The sequence below is a fragment of the Phasianus colchicus genome, chromosome Z (genome assembly GCF_987193195.1).
Source record: "Phasianus colchicus chromosome Z, bPhaCol1.hap1.1, whole genome shotgun sequence".
NCBI lineage: Eukaryota > Metazoa > Chordata > Aves > Galliformes > Phasianidae > Phasianus > Phasianus colchicus.
The window spans coordinates 81,329,312-81,345,369 of record NC_143476.1 but is presented as its reverse complement, the minus strand read 5'-3'; the positions used below and the strand labels follow the sequence as shown (position 1 = coordinate 81,345,369).

The 16,058-nt window shown below is 40.0% G+C and overlaps 1 protein-coding gene across 5 annotated transcripts; it reads right to left on the bottom strand.

Annotated features, from left to right (window-relative positions):
* Nucleotides 1-289: 289 nt before the first annotated feature.
* AGXT2 (alanine--glyoxylate aminotransferase 2) lies at nucleotides 290-14,413 on the bottom strand. Of its 5 annotated transcripts, none has more exons than XM_090131227.1 (14): nucleotides 13,509-13,737; nucleotides 12,709-12,794; nucleotides 12,194-12,378; nucleotides 11,760-11,883; nucleotides 10,382-10,476; nucleotides 9,179-9,272; nucleotides 8,060-8,153; nucleotides 7,014-7,117; nucleotides 6,403-6,495; nucleotides 5,498-5,630; nucleotides 4,782-4,870; nucleotides 3,669-3,818; nucleotides 2,546-2,644; nucleotides 290-1,114 (listed from the first exon to the last, which is right to left on the bottom strand). In XM_090131227.1, the coding sequence occupies exons 1-14, from the start codon at nucleotides 13,546-13,548 to the stop codon at nucleotides 1,004-1,006; spliced, it is 1,497 nt and encodes a 498-aa protein (XP_089987353.1). In that variant the 5' UTR covers nucleotides 13,549-13,737; the 3' UTR covers nucleotides 290-1,003. The 5 variants fall into 5 exon arrangements, with proteins under 5 accessions (XP_089987353.1, XP_031464287.1, XP_089987355.1 ...); XM_031608427.2 differs by having other exon boundaries at nucleotides 7,014-7,114; nucleotides 13,509-13,734; XM_090131229.1 differs by lacking the exon at nucleotides 13,509-13,737 and adding an exon at nucleotides 13,365-13,502.
* Nucleotides 14,414-16,058: the final 1,645 nt, after the last annotated feature.

Here is a 16,058-nt window from a genome sequence, read left to right as displayed (position 1 = left end):
AAAATTTTGTTCCAAAAGTCATTACATTAAAAAAGCTGTACCTTATTTCACCAGTCAGAGTTTGCATCTTTGCTAAATAACTAAAATTCAGAAAGCAGCAGGAAGAAAAGCAAAGAATTTTTTTTGGAGAGGATGATGACTGGATTTGACATTAAAAATAATTACCATAATTAGAAACTTTCAATTTGTGTGCACAAATTTTTTAATGTTGTAATTACACTGTATCATTGTGATAAAGGTAAACAGTTTTAGCTCTGTTTGAGACATGCAGTTACATTCTGCTCAGAATGCTTCCTAGCCAAGAGTGACTTTGTGTGAAATCTCATGTCATGGTTAAGACTTAAACTGCAATATTATATTTTGAGTTGATTATTTTTGTTATTTAAATAAAATAAAACAATGATGAAGTGTTGATTTTTATGTATGCTTATGTTTATTGGGTGAAAATGGCAAAAGTTCTGTAGCTGCAGAGATGACCACTGGGGAAGAGGTGGTCAGGGACTACCCTGTGTTGTTCACAGCTGGCTTTGCAGCAGTCCTACCACATGCCAACGTTCAATCAAACAAGAGTTCGTATTGCCTCTGTTGAAAATGTAGGTAAGAAAAGGCAGCAAAGGAGACACAGGAACAAAGCTGGAACAAAGGAACAAATAATCTCCTGTAACCTCACCCAAAGGGACTGCAGCCTGCTAGAGAACTTCTGCTGGAGCATAGAAAACCAGTGAGAGAAAAGCAGCAGTAGAAGAGCAAGGAACAAGGAGCAGCAGAAATAAACTATTGTGCCTTGACCATTCCCAGCCTCTAGCATTGCCTGTTGCCTTGCTGAGGGCAACTGAAATACTAACCAGTATTTTGATAAAATGGGTTAGAGACCATTTTTTTCAGTCTGGTTCTGTAACAGTTGTCTTACGATGCTGACAAGTGTTTTATCTTTAAACTATGCTTTCCTTAGAGTCTGGACAGCAAGGGTCAGGTCCGATGTGCGTCTTGTAAAGAAACGAGACTAGTTTGCAGCTGCTTTTCCCATGTGTTTCTCTAATGCAGTGTGAATTACTTCAACAGCAAAGTCAACATCCTTTTTAGTAATGCACATAGGGGGTTTAATTCGAAATGTCTGAAGAGAAAGAAAAAGAAAAGACAACCTTAAAACTGTATGGAAAGAACATATGTTCTAGCAGCCCATCCAGGTTAGTACCATTCTCTGCTAAACAATATAACCAAAAGTATGACAAATAATATAGAGCTGCAGTGCTGGGAGTGAGGTCTCTGACAAACACACCCTGAAATGAGGCACTGACTGCTTCCAATGCCCCACTCTGCTCCAGGGACAGATCAACTGTCTTTAAAAGAGAGCTGACTAGAGTAGATTGTGTCTGTTACTCTAGGTGGAGCCTGAACATCCATCCTCAGATCAATTTGTACTAAGAGTCAGATGAAACAAAATGGGCATTTTTTTCCTTACCAGAACTTTTCCATAGTGAAACAGTACTTACTGAGAATGGCAAGTCCCCTGCATTGTGTTAACCTGCTGTTAGGTATTTTTCTTCTATATTAAAGGCTTTCCAGTAAGTTTCAAAGAGAATCACTACAAATGAACTTTCAGTTAGGTCAGCATTGCATGTTGATCAAGAAGGGGGATATATGCACAATGAAACTTAGTAAGAAATTATGTTCTAAAAGTCCAAATATTTGGTAGTATACTGTTTACAAAGTCATTTAACTTCAGTAAGAATCTTAAACTTTCATTTTAAATTTTTCTATCAATGTATTCTAAGACTGTATGCAGAAAGCACACACTGGTCTTTCTTCCCCCACTTCAGCTGAGGCTGACTTCAGCTAATGCTCCCAGGCAAATAGCATTCTCATGAGCAGAATCAGACTGAGCTGCAGGATACAACCTATCTTCTGGTTTGTGACTTCTGGAAGCTTATGAGATGACAGAAGCAGTGTCCAGCTTCTTCTAGCCATCCTGTATCTGTCTCATAGAAAAGCTGCTCTAATGGTTTAACTGACCTAACCATCCCAAAGTCTGTTACTAATCTGCATGCTCTAAGAAACTTCCGGCATGGAGCCATGAGTGCAGCATAATGTGTCTTCAAGTGGCTGACGCTCATTTGCCTGCAATTCTCTCTTCTGTGCTGCATTGCTGAATTTGCTTCTAAGAGCTTCCTTTGCACTTATTTTTTTTTATTAACATCCAGATATAGAATTTTATCAGCTCTCTAGAATGAAAGAACTAGCAAGAATAAACTTGTTTCTCTGTCACCAGATCAGGTCATAACACCAACAGTAACAAATGCTTAGCAGACCTGAATATTGCTGATTTCCTCTAGTTTGCTTATATTATACTGTTGCTTTTCTAGGTTAAATCGTCCTTCCAAAGGAAAACTGCAAGCTTGAAGGAAGTTCAGCCCACTTCAAAAAGAAACAAACAGCTCCTGCCTGTTTTGCAAACCAAGAAAAATTAAGCAGGGAGAGCTTTTAAATATATGTATTTTCTAGTTCACTTAGTAAACTAGAATTAATTTAACCAGAAGTTCAATACCTGATTGTAGAGTCCTCCTCTGCCGATCAGAACACCCATATCTTTACAGTCCTCCCAGATTTGATTGATTTCTTCACATGGAAGAGGGTGGCGACTGTCCTACGGGAATGTGAATAGTAAGCTTCACTAGGATATTCTAAATTAATTCCAGGAAAAAAATGTATTATTCCAGTTCTTCCAATAAATCCCATTGCCATCTCTGACTGAAAACATCAGCTGCATAAAGTAACTGCCATGCTACAGGCTAGGGGAAGAGTAGCTGGAAAGCTGCCCATAGAAAAGGACCTGGAGACACCAGTTGACAGCTGGCTGAATACAAGCAAACAGAGGCCAAGAAACTCAATGACACGCTGATACAAGCAAGGATGTGATCATCCTCCTGTACTTGGCACTGGTGTGTCTGTACTTTGAATACTGTCGTTAGTTTGGGGACCCTTACACAAGAAAGACTTTGAGGAGCTGGAGTGTTTTCAGAGAAGAGCAGCAAAGCCGGTGAGGGGTCTGGAGCACAGGTTTTATGGGGAGTGGCTGAGGAAACTGAGGTCATTTAGCCTACAGTGGTTAGGCAAGACTTTAATTGCTCTCCACAATGACATCAAAGGAGGTTGTAGCAAGGTGGGGGTTGGCCTCTCCTAAAAGGTAACTAATGATGGGACAAGAGGGAATGGCCTTAAGTTGCACAAGGAGAGGTTCAGGTTGGATACCAGGAAAAAAAAAAAATTATTCAAGGGGTTATGAAGCATTGGAATAGGCTGCACCACCATTTCTGGAGGTATTTAAAAGATGCAGATGTGGTGCTTAGGGATATGGTTTAGTGGTAGACTTGGCAGTGCTGGGATACCAGCTGGGCTTGACCTTAGAGGTCTTTTCAAACCTAACTGATTCTATGATAATTGATCTGCTTTCTATGATGAATTCATGTAATTGAAGTGCACAAGTCACTGTTTACTCAAAACTTGTGAAATACTTGAAATGCCAGAATGCTCAGTTTCAGCCAGAGTAGTGTTTTCTCACTCCATTATTTGTATTGAAGATAAAATCTTTATATTATCACATTTCATCTCAGTTGAAATAAAACTTGCAATGGCACTGTAAGTCAAAAGGTATAAAATAAATCACCAACCTTATCTGTCACCATTTCTATCCCAATCATGAGTCCCTTGCCACGGACATCTCCAACAATCTCAAACTTATCCCGTAGTTTAGCAAGCTCTAGTAACATGTATGTTCCCACATCCTCGCTGTTTTTTTGAAGATTATCTTCTTCAATAGCCTGGTAAAAAAGACACACAATGACAAAGCTACAGGAGAAGCTTCCTTCACATCTGGTTAATCCCCATTTAGATTGGTGGCGTTATGTTTATTTCACTTTCTCTCACAGATTTGCACACTGTGTTCCTTCACTGCTACAGTACTGAAATTTCTCCTCTTTTCCACTTAACTAGTGGCATCAGGTTAAAACTGAACCTAATATTTCGATGTTGCTCTGTTCTTTTACATGTTTTACTTATATCTCAACGATCATAATCTCTTACTAATTCATGCTCACAAATAATCATAGCTGAAAAATACTTGGCCTCCATAATTGTTTGCAAAATCTTGCCATAGATACTTTAATTCCTTCTCCAGCATTTTGAAAACAATAAAACTTGACATAGTATACCTCTGCGTACTAACCAACATTTTAGTGAAGTCTGAGTGTTTTCATTGTTTTAAATGCACTCCTTACTCTAAGAAGAGCACTTATAATCAAAGTTCTGACATGCTGCCAGATATCAGCACTAACATGTGCAAATCATTTTACAAACTTAAAATCTGCTTTAAGAAAATTCATGAGTGAAAACAAAAAACACAATTTTAGAAGTTAACATGAGTGTTTTTCCCTCTTGTTTTCTTGCTTTTGTTTACTTTTTTTCTCCTGTATCCTTTTCCTTCAATTGCATTCTATTTTTCCTAATTCTGACCATCTCCTTGCTCCAGATGCAGGCTCTGACTTATTTCAAAGATGACATTATAGATGTCTCATATTCCTGCAAAAGGGATGGAATTCTGCAGTGGAGATAATGCAATTTTTTTTCCCCTTCACACAGGGTACCATAGCTATGTACAAATAATACTTGTGGATGTTTATGAATTTAATATAGCTGTAACATTACTGACATACAATTTTACAGTAAGAACAAATGCAAGCATTTCTTATCTATCTTTTGCTACAAAAAAATAACACTCTCCTTACATCAAGAACTGCAGATCCCACTACACAGGCCAGAGGATTTCCTCCAAAGGTATTGAAGTGAAGGTTTTGAGCCAAAGAATTTGCAATCTCTTAAGGAAAAAAATATAATAATTAGTCTTACAGTTCCCTTACATTTGGTAACAACAGTTATCTACGTTAACTTAAAAACTTGCTGTGCTCCTATCCTGACTCTAAGTGAGTGAAGTGATAGAAAGATCGTAATATATTGCAAAAATTATAGAGACTAGATGCTAAAGACAGACTTAAAAAGGAAAACACAAAGCTAATATCACACTTAACAATTAGTTGTTGCCTTAGGGCATCACCTACAAATGTTCTTCACCAGATTTATTCATATGAATCAGGTAGTCAGTTAACATGCTGCCTTACTTACTCGTTGTGCATTAATCATTAAAATGGTGCACACAGAGAGGAGTTCCAGGATCTATTACCAAATCTACCCATGACTCACAAGGTTATCTCTGCTTTAGTTATACTACTAACCTAATTCAAATAAATCTTGACACTGGTATAGCGCAGCACTTGATAAAATCATACAGAATTGAGAACCTAATTCTTTCACCTCAGAAAACAACTTGAGACTAAGATTTATGAATAATCTTAGTTGTCTGAACATGCACCTCCCTAGTAAGTAATTGTGCAGTGTATTATGTGTTTGCCCTATTTCGATCTTTAGCTGAACAGAATGCTTATACCTTTTGTTGTAACAACAGCTGCCATTGGAAAGCCATTACCAATTCCTTTTGCTAAAGTAATTATGTCAGGGACTACATCATGCGTTTGAAATCCCCAGAAATGGCTGCCTGTCCGTCCAAATCCTGTCTGTACCTTTCAAAGGAAAAATCCAGAGAAATCTCCGTTATCTTCTCACATTTTACAATACAGTTCATTTTTCTTTTCTTTCCATTATTGTTGATCTGCAAGCACACCTAGAATCAACTGCGGTAGTAAGATCCTTACTTGGGTAGCTTTACACAAAATACTGCTTATTATAATTTGTTTCTTTCTTCTGCAAATGGAATAGCTAACATCTCACTGTATCTTAGGCAGGTTGCAATGTACAGACACACTGCAGCATCCACTTATAAATGGAGAAGAAATGCAATTGTTAGCATGTTTCAAAATAGCAATCCTATTCCAGCTGATCTATTCTATCTGAGGCAAGTAGCACAGTCCCAGGAGTATGGCAATAGGCATATTTTATTTAGAAAATATAGTTGAAAAGGAACAGCAAAATAAACCCTTTCTAGAGTTCACATACCCCAACAACACTTGTAAGAAAGAGTGTTACTGTGACAATAACCAGACCACAGCTGGCATTTATTAACTGCATGCTTTTGAAAATTTATTCTATGCTACTCCTAAAACCTAAAGACTCAAGCCTGCTACAAGCCTTACCTGTGTCTAAAATTAGAATATCACAGTGCAGAATAAAGGCAGTAAAAACCAGGAGACTTGAAAAAAGGCACTATGATATCCTTAATCTATGAAATATTTGTCATTTCCCTTATTCATAGAGTTCCAGTTTGCCTTTATGTGGATTTTCAGAAGACTTACAGAGATAGACAAAACTTCAGAGTTTTTAGGTCAAAACACTCACTTCATCTGAAATACAAACACCTCCTCTTTCCCGTACTAGCCGATAAGCTTCCTTTAAGAAACCTTTTGGATACTGAACAGCTCCATTAATACCCTGCCAAGACAAAAAAGAAAATGTCTTCAGGAACAGAAAAAGAAACAGGAATTTTGCTGGGTGACTATCCTATAGTGAGAAAAAATATCAGCAGCCCTCAGGTAATAGCAAGACTGTTGTCTCAAATTTCTGGCTTCAGCATTGAAACTGCTCAGGTCACATATTCCCATTCTGTTCTGTGAGTTGTGCTTGTATAAATGTTTGTGAGGCCATAGTGTAAAACCAACCACTGTAAGACAGAATGGGTTAAAGCTAAACTGCCAAAACAAGTACCTTGAAAACCTGTGCACTGAGAAAGACATAAACAGATTGGTGGGAAACCTAATTGATATTCCTTCTTTGGTAAAGTTGTTTAGAATACTGTTTCCTAAATTTTTGTTCACGTTTCCAGTTTTCTTTTTATTCAGAAATTCTACTTCATACCTAGAATACAATGGCTCCTTAGATCAGGGCTTAGTAAGTAAAAGCAGAGTTAAACTTTATGTGCTATAAGAACCGAGAAATGGCAAACTACCTACTTGAATTGGTTCAGCAATAAATCCAGCTATTGTTTTTGGCACAGAAGTGTCCAGAGTATCTTTGAACTGTTCAATGTACTGTTCGTTTGCATGACATACACCTGCTTAGAGGGAAAATATTTTAGAGACCATTTACTTAAAGTGGTAGAGGCAGCATCAACACATGAAATTGCACATCTAATCCACAAGTACTACTTGACCATACCGTAAATATCACCTCCCAAATACATAAAAAATTCTAAATCTTACAGGAAGGAGCCCCTCATGTTCTCTTAAACTATTTATACTCCAAAGACTGCCAGTTTTGAAACTGGCAAAGCTGTCAGACTTTTTACATATAACATAACTAAGTAATCTGTACATTGGAGAAAGTGTTTCTGAATCGCTCACATCAGCAGAAGAAATAAGCAAACATTTTCTCAGGGGTTAATAAATGTCAGCATAAGGCATAGGGAATCATTGTGTTAGTGCAGATACGAGGATTCTGGAGAATACAGTTGCATATCAGTCTATGCTGTAATGAAGAATAGAGCAATTAGTATAGTTAATCTTCCTGATCACTACAGAGGGCAAAACTAAGAAGAAAATATTTCATATGCATGTGAATTAAAACAATAAAAAAGCCTACCGAAACAGTGTCAAAAATACAGAATTTACTACTAAAAGGAGAGCACTAGAGGATCTTCCACATTGTATGATATGCATGAAACGTAACCAACATTTCTGTTCTTTCTGATGTACAAAGTTTTGAGTTCCACAGGATCCCGAATATCAGAGCTGATCATGAAAAATGCTAGAAATAGGATTTCTGGAAGAAATTTGAGCATATGACCAATATTTTTTCCTGTGGGAAGCAGGTACATGAGGTTTTTGCAATATTTGCTTTAAATACTCTTGCAAATCCTAACCAGAGGTCTGGTGAGGAATGGCCATCTTTCTGGTGGAGGTAAATGCAACCTAAACAATAATCTAATCATACACCTTACTCCTACAGCTCCCAAGTATTCTCTAATCTAAAATACACATACTTTTTACCATTTACCAACCTTCAGAACAGCTGCATCTTCGAACAGTTTGCACTGGTGAATCTCTACAATTGCTGCCTCCCCACGGACCACGAAAAACATCTGGTAACATTGTCTGTCAAAGATAAAAGAAATATCTGATGACAGCTTTCTAAGAGTTTCTAATGTTACTCATACCTGGGGATGACTCTAATGAAACAAGCAAATGAATAAACAAACAACAACAACAAAAAAAACTGCTAAACTGAATATCTAGCTCCAGAGACTTGTCCAAAGAACACTCAGAAAATAATATCAAAATTCCTCCACATGGGTATTCCTGCAGTAGTGATACAATTGATTGCTTCCTTTAGTTTGCTCTTTGAGTTAGTCAGCGTTTATGGTTACCTAAGATTAAAGGCAGCATTGTCAGAGTTGCCAGTAGTACTTCAATAATATAAAGTATCACAAAATCGGCAAAATACTGGAAAGCTGGCTGATATTACAGCAGACTGAAAATTGGGAATTCCTGCCTAATCTTGCTGATGAGTTGTCTGAAGACATGGAATGTTTCATCTAGTGAACCAGGTTGTGAATCTGCTCTAAGAGTGCCTTCCTAGAGCTCATGCTGTGGCTGTACTGCCAGTTCAGACCAGAATATCCAGTGCCATCTTCTGGTAATCAGAGAGCCATTCTCATCTTCTCAAGGGCACAGATGTAACTCATTGCCATTTTTCTTCTACGGATTTCAGTAACAGATATATCCCTTCTCTTGCTGACAAAAAGGATATGTTCATTTTCATTCCTCGGCAGGATGATCTTCAGATCAACAGAAATCAGGTTTGCACAGATTTGCCAAAGCAAACATGAAAAAAAGAGTCTTGACTATTACTACTTTGCACATAGATGAACTTGCATGAGAGTACCAAGCAAAAAATGAAGCACTGTAAATCATGATAACTCATGTTATGATTGTCCCAAATTTAAATTAGGATAAGTAAATCTACATGGAGCATCCGGCTCTTGTTGTAGGAACACACCGTTAATGTGATCAGTAACTACTAGGCACTTTGAAGACAGAAGTTTACTAATCATTTAAATGTTCAAATACATTTCTATTTACTCAGATTATTATTATTATATTAAAAAATATAATCTCACTGTTGAACAGCCAATGCCATTGGCAACACCATGTTTATAAGAACCGATAGACGTCAAACCCAGCGCGTAAGGACTGCCTCCATGGTATGCTCCTCTGTGCAAACAGACAAAGTACAAGAATGTTACTCACTTTCAGAGAGAGACTGTAGAACTATCAGTTCTGAGAAGGCATGCCTATGAGCTACACATTATTGGGAAAAGTGTTTATTGCTACACTCGAAACAAGAAGATTCATACTGCCTTTTTTTGCTCTGTTTTTGGAAGCTCCTCAACTGCCCATCTATGTCGGTTTCCTGCAGTTTCACACATTGTAATTGTGAGCTGTGTTCAGAAAGACAAGAGTATGAGAACTAGAACTGGTAGCATTTCAGGAAGATTTTATGGAAGTGTTTCACAGAGTTCTGCAGCACCAGAACCCTACAGAGTAAACATCTGTGTTCTTTCAATCACAGGAACTGCTGCTCTCTCAAACAGATACTGCCAATCATTAAACTACATAGAAGTTCACTGCTAGTTTTATACACAAATCAGAAGTTCATTATGCAGAATATGTAAGCCAGGTAGATACTCAATGATTTCTTGAACAGAACAGAAGAAAAATACAGCACTTCATAACATGGCCTTTTATTCTATTAACTATGGCTGTCTGGAAGCACAGTAACAAGAATTTCTCACATTGGTGCTTACATAGCCCTCACCTCTGCACTACCCCTGTGGTTAAGTCAGAAGAACTGTTTGTGTAGCTGTGCAGTGAACTGTGGTTCAGGGATCTGGCAGAAATACAAGGCAACAAAACAAACAAAACCAGAAGATCTTTCCTCCAGGATAGTTTTCAGCCAGATCAATTCCCTTCTGTGGTTCACTGCACTGCTATTCCAGAGGTACCTTTGAACTCCCACAGATGATACCAGAGTCAGAACAGATGAGGAAAGCAGTAATTGCTGAAGACTGCTCTGACCCTGAATGGAGGTCCACTGCGGCATAGCCTGAGCTAGACTAGCTTTTTTTTTTACCAAATAAGAAAAGCAGAAATTGCCCGTTGTGTTTCCTATGCAAATGAGTCCTAATGTCCTCCACTAACATTGGACAAAGAACAGGAGTTCCTCAGCAGATCTGCTGTTAGACATTTCGATTATTTTCTTGTTTTAGGCATACAGAAACCAATTACACACACAGCTAATTTGATTAAAAGAATCCCATTACCTGAAACAGATGACATCAAAGTTCCGAGTATATAACCTTGCCATGAACATGGCCAAATCATTGGCTTCTGACCCACTGTTGGTTAAGTAAACCACCTACAGAAGAATGCTTAGGGTCAGTGTAGTGCATAACCACAACCTGCTTAGATGTCACTTCATAACACTATGAGGAATAAACTTTCACTACTACAAAGCAATTTCACTGCAGTAAACTTCATGTTGCCCACAGACTACAGATGGGAACGATGATCAAGATGGTCTATCTACTACAAGACAGTACAGAAAATATTTAATACCAGAAATCTTCAGGTTTTCCATCTCACATCTAAGATGTAAAAGTGGTTTAGAGAAAAAAAAGTTTGGGTAAAACTGAGCTGACTAACTGAATAACTTTAACACAGGTAAAAATAGCTGTGTACTACCCTTGTACAACAGTTACAAGGAGAGAAAGACAGAGACACAACAGCGGAAAAGAAGAGTTTGCTTACTGGTTGCAAATGAAAATTAAGGGGATCTCTTCCCGTTGTTTTCCTCTTTTATTGATTTCCCTCCCTTTTCAGCTGTCTTCCCTTGTTTCACAGAATCACAGAGTTGCAGGGGTCGGAAGGACCATTAACTGAATGGGCAGATTGGAGCTCAGATCTATGAAGTACTTAGTCTCCTATCAAGCAAGGAGTCTCTGCTTCTTCTTGAAATTGGTCCTTACTGAGCTCCAGTCAAGGTCATTCTCCTCATTACACCTCTTTTCAGGAAGCACAGCTTTTAAGTTTTATTTTCAGAGGAGACTGAGATACTCCACTGCTTATTCTATGCAGATGCTTTACATTCACTTATTTTTAAAGCTCTTCTAAGACTGCAATAGCTTCATACATCTCTAGTAACCAAATTTAATTTTATGACTGGTTTCTTTTACCTGAAAAAATCACAGTACATTTCCTACTGATTCTGTGAACATGACACATGACATTTATGTGGTTTGTTTACTTAAATAGCAGTAAAACTCACTACCCAAAATGCAGTCAAATATTTTTCCCTTATAATTTTTTCAAGATCCACTTAAGGCTGATTACATGTAACAACAGTTAACAGCATTTCAGCTACTTCAGTCATTTTTAAACTGGCATCATCCCTTCAGAGTATTTACTGGAGAGAAAGACCCAAGTAGAACAGCAGGAGCTTGGCTCATTACACTTGTCTACATCTGAGTGAGTCTAAAGAAAAAGTCTAGAGGCTCATCATGCTCTCTTTACCTGAAAGCCTGTGAAGAGGGTTTCCATCTGCAGATATTGTGGCTCTCATTTATGTATGTAATAAATATTTCTATTTAATAAACAGACATCCCCATCTCCCACCCCTTGCTCCTGTCACAAGTGAAGTACCTTAAGTGGATCTGGAAGAAGTGAAGTTAGCTTCTCAGCATATTCATGGATTGATGGATGCATGTAAATATTAGTGGTATGCCAAAGGCAAGCAAGCTGTTTCTGGGCAGCCATAGTTACCTTCCTGCAGGTAGCACAAGAAGAGACACAGGGTTTTAATTCAGCACACATGTATACTAGCACACACACCCCTACTTCCATTACTATGCTGAAAATCCAGACATGGCTGCATTTGCCATATAGATGAGCAAATAAATGAATGAATCATTCAAAATATTGTGGAAATTGACCTAATTATAATACACAAAAATCCAGTGAATTATATCCTGACCTTTGGCTCACAGTGCCTGAGATTAACAAAGAAAAAAGCCATCAAAAGTATCTCTCCTGCATTTTGTACTGCAATTTTGTAAATCAATCAGTAACATACTTACGGATGACAGTGACCAACACTGACAGTAACAATTCCAGCGAAGAGATCAAGATATCTTTGTCCTTCATAATCAAACAGCCACTGCATATGTCCTTGATGCAGCAACAAAGGCTTCTTGTAATACATTCGCAGTGAAGGAGCAATATTCTGTTCACGAATCTTCAGCATATGCTCATATGGATACGACTGAGGGAAATAAAAAAGTCAATATCTGTTCATGCATTCTAAAGATCCAGACTAATGGAATGGCAGTGGTTGTTCACACAACAAAAATTTTAATATACAAAATATACAAATATATTTTTGAACCAAGGCTGCTGTTCTATGCTTACTTATCCTTGAAGTCTTTCAAACCAACAATTCAGCCATAAATTACAGAGATGTTGCACAGGTACATGATATGGTTCTAATAAACAACAAAAAAAAATTTCCTAGGTCCTGTTTGGTGGACAGATGAGGTTATCACTCAGACCTCATATTGCAGTCTTACATAAATCTGAGTGCAGCGTGACTTACTCGGTATTTTTCAGGTACAAAGCTGCAAGGAGGCATTTTTGCCCGCATGGACACAGAGCTTTTCCATTTCTGCTGCCTAAAGACAACTGCAAAACAGTAGCAGAATTACCAAGCCTGAATCAAAGTGCACATCTGAAAGAGTTTCTCAATAAGCTTGTTCACAGAACACACAGGCTACCATTAAAGCAATTTTTTTTTTTTTTTTTTTTTTTTTTTTTGAGATATTTCCTTCGGGTGGAAGAAAATTACTTAAATACTCTGTTTTTGTAAAGGCAAAATGTGTCTTATTTTTGACGGGGAAAGAAAAAAAACACTTCTGACAGCTCTCACGGAGGAGCAGCATGAGCAGAGCCCTTTTCCCCAGGACTGCAGAGCAGCTCTGAGCAGCGGCACAGCGCCGTACACAGCTGTGCTTCGAGGCGCTCTCTTTCTGCACCCCAACGCTGCCAGCAGAGCGTGACTCCTTCGTTTTTCAGTGCCTCCGGTTCTACGCGACGCCTGACGCACGTTAAAACCTGAAGGAATGAGAAACAAAGCTCCCCGAAATAAATCAGGTGCCAGCCGCTCAGAAAATATCAATTAAAACCCATAAATCCCGACAAGCTCTGCTTCCACAGGAACAACATCCCGCCTCGAAGCGCTCCTTTCCCCCTCACAACAAAGGCACTCTACGGCCGGCCGGACTCCCAGCCCCCGCCCGGGCTCGCAGAGCTTCGGAGCTGCGTTCCTGCGGACAAGATCCACCTCAGCCCCCGGCAGGCCGCTATCACCGCCCGTCCCTCCCGCAGCCGCTCCCTCACCGCCGCCGAGCCGCCTGCCGCGCCCCAGCCCGCCCGCCATGCCCGCCGCCACAGCCGCCTCAGGGGCCGCTGCCCTCGCCCCTCCCCTCGCTGTCCTCCCGTAGCGGCCGTCCGCACGGGGCGCGCAGCTCCGCTCGAGGCTGAAGGCCACCGGGGCGTCCCTGACTTCAGGCTGGCCGCGATGTGCAAGGCCGTGCCTGAGCTACCCGGGGTTGCATTTCTTTCTTCTTCTTTTTTTTATGAAGGTAAAATAATCACTCATTGTATGTAAAGCACTCATTGTACTAAAGAAGCATAAACACCTTGGAGCAGTGGCGAATGCTGAACGTGTGGCCATGAGGAATATGGTTACGAGGGAGTGCTTCTCATCGCTCTGAAATGCTGGTAAATCTTCTGCGTGGTGGCCATCACTCAACAGAGGAAGCACTCCCAAGGCTGTGTGGGTGTGCGGGGCCTTGGCAGAAATGACAAGTCGGGGAAATGGCGTCATGGTCTCATCAAGGTTGGAAAAGCCAATAAGACCATCTAATCCGACTGTCAGCCCATGCCTGTGTCTGCTCCAAGGTCAGCAAACAACTCCAAGGACGATGACGCCACCAGCTCCATGGGAGTCTTACAATAGCTCACTGCTCTTTCTGAGAAGTTTTTCCTAACATCCAAACTGATTCTCCCCTGGCACAACTTAAGGCCGTCACTGCCCTTCCTATTGCTGTTACCTGGGAGAAGAGGCCAACCCCTGCTTCACCACGACCTCCTTTCAGGGAGCTGAGGACAGCAACAAGGTCTCCCCTAGGCTTCCTCCAAACATCCCACTTCCCTCAGCTGCTCCCCATAAGACTTGTTCTCCAGACCCTTCACAGCTTCACTGCCCTTCTCTGGATGCACTCATGTACCATTCTTGTAGTGGGGGGACAAAAACTGAACACAGTGCTCAAGGTGCAGCCTCTCCAGTATAGGTACAGAGGGATGATCACCTTCTGCTCCTGCTGTCTGCACTATTTCTGACTCAAGCCAGGATGCTATTGGCTTTCTTAGCCACCTGGGCACACAGCAGGCTCATGTTTAGTCAGCTGTCAGGTAACACCCCCAGATCCTTTTCTTCCGTATAGAGGAAGAGTAGAGTCACATTGCTTTTGGCTGACAAAGTTGTTATTATTCATTATTTACATTTATTATTGTAGCATCTCTCCTGTGAAGAAAGGTTGAGGGAACCAAGCTTGTTCAGCTTGGAGAACAGAAGGCTCCAGGGAGACCTCATTGTGGCCTTTCAGTACTTGATGGGAATGTGTAAGCAGGAGGGGGAACGGCTGTTTATGAGGGTGGATAGTGATAGGGCAAGGGGGAATGGCTTTAAAGAGAGACAGGGGATGTTTAGGTTAGATATTAGGAGAAAGTTTTTCACCCAGAGGTTGGTGACACACTGGAACAGGTTGCCCCAGGAGGCTGTGGATGCCCCATCCCTGGAGGCATTCAAGGCCAGGCTGGATGTGGCTCTGGGCAGCCTGGTCTGGTGGTTGGTGACCCTGCACATGGCAGGAGGGTTGAAACTAGTTAATTTTTGAGGTCCTTTTCAACCCAGCTCACTCTGTGATTCTATGATTCTATAATCACTTTTTCTTTTTTTTCTCCAAACTATGAAAAATTCCAATTTTATACCAACCGTAATGACTACTTCAGGACATTTTGAATGAATGTAAATGCTGCTTTCATTTAGGGTTTACACCCTGGTTTAATTTTATCCCACGAAACTCAATTAATGTACTTTAGTTTAAATTCCCAACATATTTCTACAGACAAAAGTAATATTAGTTTTAGCCTGGTTTATTTTTGGAAAGCAGACCAATTTGCCTTCTTTCATTTTTTCCCCATTCACTGTAATAATACTAAATAGTACCAGAAGAAATAGATTTGTGATGGTATTCCCTAGTAACCAGTATACACTGTAATTACATACAATTGCCAGTGAAAATTATGCCTATATGCTAATGCACAGAGCATGGGGAACAAGCAAGAAGAGTTGCAGGCATGTGCATGCCTACAGGGCTATGATGTTATTGGCATCACTGAGATGTTGTGGGATGGCTCTCATGACTAGAATGTAGGAATAGATGGGTATAAACTCTTTAGAAAAGACTGGCAAGGGAAAAGGGATTGGGGTATTGCCTTATACATCAATGACCAGCTGGAGTCCATGGACCTGCACCTGTGGATAGATGAAGAGCTGACTGAGAGGTTATGGCTTAAAGGGAAGGCAGGGGAAGGAAACTTGTAGTGGGAACTGCTACTGGCTGCTAAACCAGGAAAACCGAATGGATGAGGCCTTCTATAAACAGATAGGAGCAGCTTCACATTCAAAAAACATGATCATCATGGGCACCCCAATATTTGTTGGAGGAACAACACAGCAGGGCATCAGCAATCAAAGAGATTCCTGGAATGTGTTGTTGATAACTTCCATGTTTTACAGGAACCTACAGGAAAAAGTGTTATGCTGGACCTTGTCCTCATCAACAAGGAGAAACTAATGAATAATGTGAAACTCAAGGGCAG